Here is a 12,886-nt window from a genome sequence, read left to right on the forward strand (position 1 = left end):
CCTCCCTCTTTTTTTCTATTATCCTCCTCCCTCTTTTTTCCTATGATCCTCCTCCCTCTTTTCTCCTGTTATCCTCCTCCCTCTTTTTTTCTATTATCCTCCTCCCTCTTTTTTCCTATTATCCTCCTCCCTCTTTTTTCCTATTATCCTCATCCCTCTTTTTTCCTATTATCCTCATCCCTCTTTTTTCCTATTATCCTCCTCCCTCTTTTTTTCTATTATCCTCCTCCCTCTTTTTTCCTATTATCCTCCTCCCTCTTTTTTCCTATGATCCTCCTCCCTCTTTTCTCCTGTTATCCTCCTCCCTCTTTTCTCCTGTTATCCTCCTCCCTCTTTTTTTCTATTATCCTCCTCCCTCTTTTTTCCTATTATCCTCCTCCCTCTTTTTTCCTATTATCCTCCTCCCTCTTTTTTCCTATTATCCTCCTCCCTCTTTTTTCTATTATCCTCCTCCCTCTTTTTTCCTATTATCCTCCTCCCTCTTTTTTCCTATGATCCTCCTCCCTCTTTTTTCCTATTATCCTCCTCCCTCTTTTTTCTATTATCCTCCTCCCTCTTTTTTCCTATTATCCTCCTCCCTCTTTTTTCCTATTATCCTCCTCCCTCTTTTTTCCTATTATCCTCCTCCCTCTTTTTTCCTATGATCCTCCTCCCTCTTTTTTCTATTATCCTCCTCCCTCTTTTTTCCTATTATCCTCCTCCCTCTTTTTTCCTATTATCCTCCTCCCTCTTTTTTCCTATGATCCTCCTCCCTCTTTTTTCTATTATCCTCCTCCCTCTTTTTTCCTATTATCCTCCTCCCTCTTTTTTCCTATTATCCTCCTCCCTCTTTTTTCTATTATCCTCCTCCCTCTTTTTTCTATTATCCTCCTCCCTCTTTTTTCCTATTATCCTCCTCCCTCTTTTTTCCTATTATCCTCCTCCCTCTTTTTTCCTATTATCCTCCTCCCTCTTTTTTCCTATTATCCTCCTCCCTCTTTTTTCCTATGATCCTCCTCCCTCTTTTTTCCTATGATCCTCCTCCCTCTTTTTTCCTATTATCCTCCTCCCTCTTTTTTCCTATTATCCTCCTCCCTCTTTTTTCCTATGATCCTCCTCCCTCTTTTTTCCTATGATCCTCCTCCCTCTTTTTTCCCTGTTATCCTCCTCCCTCTTTTTTCCTATTATCCTCCTCCCTCTTTTTCCTATGATCCTCCTCCCTCTTTTTTCCTATTATCCTCCTCCCTCTTTTTTCCTATTATCCTCCTCCCTCTTTTTTCCTATTATCCTCCTCCCTCTTTTTTTCTATTATCCTCCTCCCTCTTTTTTCCTATTATCCTCCTCCCTCTTTTTTCCTATTATCCTCCTCCCTCTTTTTTCCTATGATCCTCCTCCCTCTTTTTTCCTATTATCCTCCTCCCTCTTTTTTCCTATGATCCTCCTCCCTCTTTTTTCCTATTATCCTCCTCCCTCTTTTTTCCTATTATCCTCCTCCCTCTTTTTTCCTATTATCCTCCTCCCTCTTTTTTCCTATGATCCTCCTCCCTCTTTTTTCCTATGATCCTCCTCCCTCTTTTTTCCTTGTTATCCTCCTCCCTCTTTTTTCCCTGTTATCCTCCTCCCTCTTTTTTTCCTGTTATCCTCCTCCCTCTTTTTTTCCTGTTATCCTCCTCCCTCTTTTTTTCCTGTTATCCTCCTCCCTCTTTTTTTCCTGTTATCCTCCTCCCTCTTTTTTTCCTGTTATCCTCCTCCCTCTTTTTTTCCTGTTATCCTCCTCCCTCTTTTTTTTCCTGTTATCCTCCTTCCTCCCACCTCTTCTCTTCTTTCTCAACCTTCTCTTCTCTCTCTTTCCTCTTCCCCTTCTAGTTCCTCTTCTCAGTCTTCCTTCTTTTTCCCCTTTATTTTTCCCAGTACTCCTCTCCCTACTCTTCTCACTTATCCTTCTCTTCAAGAGATTTGAAATAAGGCCAGTTTGATGTTTTGTTTGGTTTATATATTTTCATCATTTAAAAGGCGCACACACACACACAATTCTTATTTCATTTGAAGTTTTGCCTTCATGTAATTTTCATATTTCATCTTCATTTTTGTGTGAATTTTTGGGGTGGGTTTTTTTTATTTTTGCACTTTTATGTGAATTTGACAAATTTAACTCTTATTTCAAATATTTTGCATGTAGGTCTTTTTTTCTTTTTTTTATAGATTAAAAAAGTTTTCCTTTTCGTATGTGTGTTGATAATTTTTGACACTTTCTGTGGACAATTTACTGTTTTGCACAGTTATATATATTTTATTTTATTTTATTTTATTTTTTTTTAAGCGAATTTTGCGTTTGCGTATTTGAGAACCCAACTTTTGGAAGGAAACGATAACATGTATCTATGTGTATTTTGGATTGAAATGTTTAGTATGGATGTCTGATATATCAAAGGATGAAACAAAAATAGATCTCCAATTTGCAGTAGAGAAGCCAAATAAAATATGCCAACTCCCTATTTTTATACCTACCCTTGGTCTCCCTGAATTGTATTTGTCCCACTCATACTCAGAAACTCCATTCCTATTTCTTTTGGCTCTCATTTAAATCCTCGTCCTACTTAGATACCAACTTGTTTCTGTTAAATCCAAAAAATTTAAAATCAAATTTTTTTTTCTGGCACTTGGAATCCAAAAAAAATAATTTGGACACAAAACCATATAATGCTATAAGCCAGGGGTCTCCAAACTATGGCCCACAAGCCAGATCTGGCCCACCCAAGTCTTTAATCCAATCAGCGTAGAGCTCTTATGGAAAATGTGAAGATATTCAGGAAAATTTTTAAAATGGAAATGTGCAAAAATAGTTTGGTGGTTTCTCTTTTTGTTCAGAAAATGATTAAAAGAATGAGGAACCATTTTTACTAAAAAGCAAAGCTAATTAGCAAAACAATATAAAACACGTCCAGATCGGTTTAAAAAAATACATTTTTTATTTTGGCCCGTGTAGCTCTTAAAAATCAGCAAAATGGATCCCCCCTCCTGTTTGGAATTTTTGACAACCCCTGTTATAAGCTAATAACAGTAAAATATTAACACATAAATTCTCTTGTCTAAAGTGTAGTTTGATTTGTCATCTTAAATGCTATCTTGGTCTGACAAGAAAACTCTTTGATTGTGAAGAATATACCTAATATTTTTAAAAATTATATTTGAGTGGAAATAATGGAATGTAACAAGTTTGAATGATATTAAGGTTGAAAAAGTTTTGGTCTTGGGCGAATGAAGGAGGGAAATATTTTCTTCGTCCATTGTGATTTACCGCACCTCCTCCCCCACCTCCTCATTAAACTTATTTTGTGACTTTGATTCCTCAACTTCGTTCTTTGTTTTTTCTCTGCTAACACGAAGACAGTTGATATGGAGGGGTTTGCACCCCTTGCTGAACAGCTATACAGGTTGGAAAATGCAATTGTTTAGTTAGAAATAGACCCTCACATTGCCACCCTCGCATAATTTCTATTACTCTTCTTTGACTCCACATTGCTCCTCTTACTCTATCCTTATTTTAAATTGTTCCACTTATTTCCCCATGGTCCCTCTTACTACTCCTCACCAATAAGCCTCTCCTCACCATCATGGGCTGCTCCTCTTACTCTCCTTCCACTATGGATTGATCCTCTTACTCTCCTTCCACTATGGATTGATCCTCTTACTCTCCTTCCACTATGGATTGATCCTCTTACTCTCCTTCCACTATGGATTGATCCTCTTACTCTCCTTCCACTATGGATTGATCCTCTTACTCTCCTTCCACTATGGATTGATCCTCTTACTCTCCTTCCACTATGGATTGATCCTCTTACTCTCCTTCCACTATGGATTGATCCTCTTACTCTCCTTCCACTATGGATTGATCCTCTTACTCTCCTTCCACTATGGATTGATCCTCTTACTCTCCTTCCACTATGGATTGATCCTCTTACTCTCCTTCCACTATGGATTGATCCTCTTACTCTCCTTCCACTATGGATTGATCCTCTTACTCTCCTTCCACTATGGATTGATCCTCTTACTCTCCTTCCACTATGGATTGATCCTCTTACTCTCCTTCCACTATGGATTGATCCTCTTACTCTCCTTCCGCTTTGGGCGGCTCCTGTTTCCCCGCTACCCGCTCTGGGCGGCTCCTGTTTCCCCGCTACCCGCTCTGGGCGGCTCCTGTTTCCCCGCTACCCGCTCTGGGCGGCTCCTGTTTCCCCGCTACCCGCTCTGGGCGGCTCCTGTTTCCCCGCTACCCGCTCTGGGCGGCTCCTGTTTCCCCGCTACCCGCTCTGGGCGGCTCCTGTTTCCCCGCTACCCGCTCTGGGCGGCTCCTGTTTCCCCGCTACCCGCTCTGGGCGGCTCCTGTTTCCCCGCTACCCGCTCTGGGCGGCTCCTGTTTCCCCGCTACCCGCTCTGGGCGGCTCCTTCTACCCGCCCGTCCTGGCTCTGGGCGGCTCCTTCTGCCCCCCCGTCCCCGCTCTGGGCGGCTCCTTCTGCCCCCCGTCCCCGCTCTGGGCGGCTCCGTGCTACGCCCTCTTACTCTCTCTTTCTACTCTTTTACTAGAACCTTTCTACCTAAACATCACAGGTTGCTACTCTTACTATTACTCTTGCTCAGATGTATTACCCTAGACTGCTCTTCCTACTCCTCTACAGGCTAGCTCCTTCCCCCCCCCACCCACTTACAACTTTATTGTCATTCTTACTGACACATCTGAAAGTAAACAAATGTATATAACTTTTTTAATCATAAATGGCCTCAATACTTTCAGCCAGCATTAATAATTTCCAAAAAATATTTTGAATAGAATAAAAACATACTTGTTTCCTTCTGTGAAAACTGTAATAGATATTTAGAAGGCTGTGACAATGTGGAAAAGTGTTAGTACTAAAAGAACAAAACAGTATATGTGGGTAATAATACTTAGCATGACAACCAGTTGTGGATAATAATGACAACCAGTTGTGGATAATAATGACAACCAATTGTGGATAATAATGACAACCAATTGTGGATAATAATGACAACCAGTTGTGGATAATAATGACAACCAATTGTGGATAATAATGACAACCAGTTGTGGATAGTAATGACAACCAGTTGTGGATAGTAATGACAACCAATTGTGGATAATAATGACAACCGATTGTGGATAGTAATGACAACCGATTGTGGATAGTAATGACAACCGATTGTGGATAGTAATGACAACCGATTGTGGATAGTAATGACAACCGGTTGTGGATAGTAATGACAACCGGTTGTGGATAGTAATGACAACCGGTTGTGGATAGTAATGACAACCGGTTGTGGATAGTAATGACAACCGGTTGTGGATAGTAATGACAACCGGTTGTGGATAGTAATGACAACCGGTTGTGGATAGTAATGACAACCGGTTGTGGATAGTAATGACAACCAGTGCAATCCTAATATTTCTAGGTATCACTTCCTTATCGAAAGTGCCTGGTAAATGTGTGTACAATTGGATATGTAAGTTGTGCAATTTAATTGGAGAACAAGTAAATGGTAAAAGAAAATCGTTACCCACAGGCACCAAAACATCATTTTGTTTTATCGTTTTTTTTTTTTTTTTTTTTTTTTTTTTTGTTCCATTTCTCTAGTGTGTACACTTTCTTTCCGCACTGTCACAGCCTTCTAAAAAACAAACAAAAAGCAAATCTTTTAATAAATGATGCACAATGAATAAAGCTATAACTTTTTTTTTCATAAAAATGTTAAACTTTTATTCACATTCAATATGATTAGATTGTTCTATTTGAAATGTGTTTAGCGTTTAAAATGAAGTGAAGATTTACAGATTTTTTTCTGAAATATTTCAGATGTCTGGCACATTTACTTACCATATCTCTACTCATGTATCTCGTTTCTTGGGGTGCTTGTCTTGTTACGTAAGTGTTCTTTTTTTGTTTACTATTCCTTTTTTTTTTTTTTTTTTTTTTTTTTAATTTTTTTCATTTAAAATTTTTTCTATCTTTTCTATTTTATTTCTTTTTTACTTTTTTACTTTATTTTTATTTTTATTTGTTTTTGTTGTATTTATTTCATTTTTTATTTTTTTACTTTTTTCTATTTTTGTTTTCATTTTCATTTTTTTTATTTAAATGTTTTTTTTTTACTTTTTCTTTTACTTTTTCTTTTTCTTTTTTCTTTTCCTTTTTACTTTTTCTTTTTACTTTTTCTTACTTTTTCTCTTCTCTCTCTCTTTTCTATTCTGTTTTTCTTTTTTCAATTTTTTTCCTGTTCTTTTTTTTTTTTATTTTTGTTCATCTTTTCCATTGTCATTTCATTTTTCATTTTGTTTTCATTCTTTATCTTTAGTTAATACATTTATAAATATTCCTTGATTCATCAATCTGTAATTTCTCCTGATAAAATGTTTCTTTGCAATAAAATTGCTATAAAAAAAAATTCTTATTTTTTTTAATGTCATTCAAATATTTTGTTAATCATCAATTTTAGAATCTGTTTATTTTGATAACTTGTAGTTCTAATTCCAGTTTTTATTGTTAACCAGTTAATAAAGGATAACATCAGTTTACAGCATTTATTTGTGCATAAATTACATCTGCACAAAAATATACTTGCTGTTTACCCATTTTTCATGCTTTCTCTAAACTCTGAAAATTATTTTAAAATTTTCTCATTTACTTCATGATCATTTTTTTGGTTTTCAAAATTACATTGCCATAAATTAGTGAAATTCTGGGAACAACAAATTAAAAAAAAAAAAGTTGAAAAATAAGTGATAAGTTTTTAATTTATTGATTTTGTTTTTTTGATCAGAATAAATTTCCCCAATTAGTATTTTCCACTTTTATTCTCCCATGTTTCCACTTCACCTGTTCATTTGTGTCTCTGTCTTTCAGTTTGCACACCTGTCGGTTTTGCTCGGATGTTTACAGTCATGGGAAAGTTAGTTGTCAAACCTCAGGTAAAAAGAAAATTTTCTTTAATTGTTTGATGTCTTCTCTCTGCATTTTATAAAATAGCTAACCTGACTGGGAACAGCTTGGCATTCATTAATGGTATTTTTTTTTATATAGATAAAAAAAAAAAAAAAGGCAAATCTGTAAGTCACAAAGAGATGGGGAATGTGCTAAAAATGTGAAGACAACTTGCCTTTTAAGTTAAAATATGCATTATTACCCTTATAAGTTTTTCAGATAATTATCAAAAAATTGTCTTCATTTTAATGATCTTCCTTGCCTGAATAATTACTTACAGAAAGAAATTGAAGTAAATCACTTTCAGTATAAGGAACAGGATAAAAAGGAAAGAAATTGCTAGTTAGAATCAAATATTGATTTGTCAGATATTTAGGTCGAATTTGAAAAATCCAAGATAGCTTTATATATTATAGAAGAATACATAAATTTACACAGATGCTTTTTACGCTTTCTTCATCAAATAGAAATCAAAAACCCATACCAATCATAAAGTACACAGAAGCTGAAGAAACTGAGTGGGGTTTCACCCACTTTGTCATTGATCGAATCTTGACTTCAAGAACAACCAGAAACTAAAGGGAAATAATTTCCTTTTAAACTCTACATCTAATAAAAGGCAAAATGGGCGTGCACGTTTGTGTATGTTCATGAAAGGCTTTTTGCGTCTGGGTTCTCGCGTCGATTAGATTTCGGGATAAGTTTTTGCATACTTCCCAGATCATAATATTTCAGATTCGCAAACGGACATGGTTTCTTTCATTTTTTTTTTTTTTTTTTAATATTACTGCTGTCCCATCGTGTTGTCTTTTTCATATTGAGACAATTACTATTTATTTGGATATTGCCAAAGTGCCTCCTTTTTTGTGGGAGCTATTTTTCCCCCACATTTAAAACGCTCTTCATAGGAGGTTTAAAAACAATAGTAATGCCTTTTCTGCAAGTCATCTTTTTGATTGACTACATTTAATTTGAATGCTTTACACTTCCGTTTTTTTTCATTCATACCTCCAAATACACGAGCAATGCAGGGCACACAGGCTAGTTAGAAATAAAATTTATTTTGTTTCTAAATTTTTATGTAACAAATTAAAAAAAAAAAAAAAAAATAAATAAATTATTTAATAATGGTTCACTGCTTATCAAGGCCCAAATGAGGTAAATTTCCGCATTAAAATTTGTAAATTTATTTTAAGGTAAAATTTTGCTTAATTTTCAGTTTTCACCAATTATCAAGATTTATGGGCAGCCATTTTTTTTTTTTTTTGTTCTAACTTGGTTTGTTTTGAACTAAAGAAATTAAAGCTTTTAAACACAGAAACTTGTTCTTCTCCAGAAAGATAGAAGAGTAGCTTATCTTGGATTTGGTAACATATTTGTTGCATTTTTTTTTTTTTTTATATCTCTCTTGTTCGGTTACATTAATATCCAAATCTCATTCTTTTTTTTTGGGGGGGGTATGTTTAAATGTAGATATTTCTTTTTTTAATTTGACAATCTTCTAAATGTTTTCCTAATGTATTTTATCGAAAATTTTGATGCATTCATGGAGATTTTCATCTGTATTTTTCATTGTATCCAAAGAGAAAGTGAAAAAATACAATAAAACAATAATTGACCAGAGATAGTGAAATTTTAAAAACCGTGTCCAGAGCATTTTAAATCATTTAATAATCAAATGTGAATTTCAGCATAGAGCAGGAAGTTTGCAAATAAGTGTGAAAAAGTTTACAAAGGGAATAGGCAATTGAACTCTAGAATGTTTACTATAATTGACCAATAAAAATAAATTAGACTTAGAGTGTCAATGCTTTGGGAATGGGATTTATAATTAATCTTGTGGCCCTTAGTCTTATGTTGTAAATGAACAAATTCTAATAAATACATTTGTGTTTATTTTATTTTTGTCCAAAAAAAAAATTAAGAATTGTTTTTGGAATCTGAATTAGGCTAATATTTTTCCGATTCCAATACCACAAAATATCCCGTTTTTTTTTTTTTTTTTTTTTTTTTTTTTTTTTTTTTTTTTATTAATCGTCCCAACATTAATATATATATGTATATATATATATATATATATCTTCTAATTTTTTTTATACTTTCCTTTCTCTAACAGTTTTACAATTTTAACCGTCTTCGTTCTGGCTTACCTATCAGTTTTTTCTTTTCCTTTTGTTTCCCTTCTATTTTCCTTTTTTTTTTTCTCTTTTTATTTTGTACAATTTATTTCTTTCTCTTTGTACGGTTCATGTTAAAACATTGTAGGATTAGGATGCACGTGCAATACTAGTGAGAATACACATATTTTTATAACATTTTATTTTCACGTTTCCTTTTTTTTTTTCTTTTTTTTTTTTTCAAAAAATCGCATTGTAAAGTTCTATCAAAATTTCTTTCTATTTTCAGTTTCTACATGACATCGACATTGATCTCTATCGAGTCACGTTGACCGAGGAAGACCTCAGACGGAAAATTAAGCATTCCAATTTTGGTAAGAATCCCTTTGTTATTGTTCCAAACTAATTTTATCCCTGACTCTTCGCTTTTATTTGCAAACAAAATCCTCTGTGGAAAGCAACCATTTAAGTTGCTTGGTTTTAACTAACCATCTGTCTGAAGCATTCGCATCTCCAGTGTTGCGAACTTGTAAATTTGTTTATATTAATAAAAATATATCTTGCTCTTCTTTTATTAAGCAGTCTTAATAATCTTTTTAAATTCATTAGTTGTCACTCTTGATTACCTTTTAACTTGGTGTGTGTGTATATATATATATATATATATATATATTGTCCATTATATATATATATATATATAATGGACTATATATATATATATATATATATAATGGACTATATATATATATATATATATATAATGGACTATATATATATATATATATATATAATGGACTATATATATATATATATATATAATGGACTATATATATATATATATATATAATGGACTATATATATATATATATAATGGACTATATATATATATATATAATGGACTATATATATATATATATAATGGACTATATATATATATATATATATAATGGGCTATATATATATATATATATATATAATGGGCTATATATATATATATATAATGGGCTATATATATATATATATATAATGGGCTATATATATATATATATATAATGGGCTATATATATATATATATATAATGGGCTATATATATATATATATAATGGGCTATATATATATATATAATGGGCTATATATATATATATAATGGGCTATATATATATATATAATGGGCTATATATATATATATAATGGGCTATATATATATATATAATGGACTATATATATATATATAATGGACTATATATATATATATATATAATGGACTATATATTATATATATATATAATGGACTATATATATATATATATAATGGACTATATATATATATATATATAATGGACTATATATATATATATATATATATAATGGACTATATATATATATATATATATATATAATGGACTATATATATATATATATATATATATATAATGGACTATATATATATATATATATATATATATAATGGACTATATATATATATATATATATATATATATATAATGGACTATATATATATATATATAATGGACTATATATATATATATATAATGGACTATATATATATATATATAATGGACTATATATATATATATATAATGGACTATATATATATATATATAATGGACTATATATATATATATATAATGGACTATATATATATATATATAATGGACTATATATATATATATATAATGGACTATATATATATATATATATAATGGACTATATATATATATATATATAATGGACTATATATATATATATATATAATGGACTATATATATATATATAATGGACTATATATATATATATATATATAATGGACTATATATATATATATATATAATATATAATGGACTATATATATATATATATAATGGACTATATATATATATATATATATATAATGGACTATATATATATATATATATATATATAATGGACTATATATATATATATATATAATGGACTATATATATATATATATATATATATAATGGACTATATATATATATATATATATAATGGACTATATATATATATATATATATATATAATGGACTAATATATATATATATATATATATAATGGACTATATATATATATATATATATATATAATGGACTATATATATATATATATATATATATAATGGACTATATATATATATATATATAATGGACTATATATATATATATATATATATAATGGACTATATATATATATATATATATAATGGACTATATATATATATATATATAATGGACTATATATATATATATATATATAATGGACTATATATATATATATATATATAATGGACTATATATATATATATATATAATGGACTATATATATATATATATATATATATAATGGACTATATATATATATATATATATATAATGGACTATATATATTATATATATAATGGACTATATATATATATATATATATAATGGACTATATATATATATATATATAATGGACTATATATATATATATATATATATAATGGACTATATATATATATATATATATATAATGGACTATATATATATATATATATATAATGGACTATATATATATATATAATGGACTATATATATATATATAATGGACTATATATATATATATAATGGACTATATATATATATATATATATAATGGACTATATATATATATATATAATGGACTATATATATATATATATATATATATATAATGGACTATATATATATATATATATATATAATGGACTATATATATATATATATATATATAATGGACTATATATATATATATATATATATATATATAATGGACTATATATATATATATATATATATATATAATGGACTATATATATATATATATATATATATATAATGGACTATATATATATATATATATATATATATATATAATGGACTATATATATATATATATATATATATATATAATGGACTATATATATATATATATATATATATATATAATGGACTATATATATATATATATATATATATATATATAATGGACTATATATATATATATATATATATATATATAATGGACTATATATATATATATATATATAATGGACTATATATATATATATATATATAATGGACTATATATATATATATATATATATATAATGGCTATATATATATATATATATATAATGGACTATATATATATATATATATATATATATATATATATAATGGACTATATATATATATATATATATATATAATGGACTATATATATATATATATATATATATATATAATGGACTATATATATATATATATATATATATATAATGGACTATATATATATATATATATATAATGGACTATATATATATATATATATATAATGGACTATATATATATATATATATATATAATGGACTATATATATATATATATATATAATGGACTATATATATATATATATATATAATGGACTATATATATATATATATATATATATATATATATAATGGACTATATATATATATATATATATATATATATATATAATGGACTATATATATATATATATATATATATATATAATGGACTATATATATATATATATATATATATATATATAATGGACTATATATATATATATATATATATATATATAATGGACTATATATATATATATATATATATATATAATGGACTATATATATATATAATGGACTATATATATATATATATATAATGGACTATATATATATATAATGGACTATATATATATATATATATAATGGA

At 28.7% G+C, this 12,886-nt stretch overlaps 1 protein-coding gene across 2 annotated transcripts in view; it reads left to right on the plus strand.

Annotated features, from left to right (window-relative positions):
• LOC145258192 (limb region 1 protein homolog) overlaps nucleotides 1–12,886 on the plus strand; it is a 170,501-nt gene that overhangs the window by 131,113 nt on the left and 26,502 nt on the right. For both annotated transcript variants that reach the window (XM_080116083.1, XM_080116084.1), the window contains 3 exons: nucleotides 5,845–5,913; nucleotides 6,892–6,956; nucleotides 9,376–9,460. In XM_080116083.1, the coding sequence (XP_079972209.1) occupies nucleotides 5,845–5,913; nucleotides 6,892–6,956; nucleotides 9,376–9,460 (219 nt within the window). The remainder of the gene's footprint in view (nucleotides 1–5,844; nucleotides 5,914–6,891; nucleotides 6,957–9,375; nucleotides 9,461–12,886) is intronic.

Source organism: Euprymna scolopes, chromosome 33, assembly GCF_053919585.1.
Source record: "Euprymna scolopes isolate OS-2025 chromosome 33, ASM5391958v1, whole genome shotgun sequence".
Classification (NCBI taxonomy): domain Eukaryota; kingdom Metazoa; phylum Mollusca; class Cephalopoda; order Sepiida; family Sepiolidae; genus Euprymna; species Euprymna scolopes.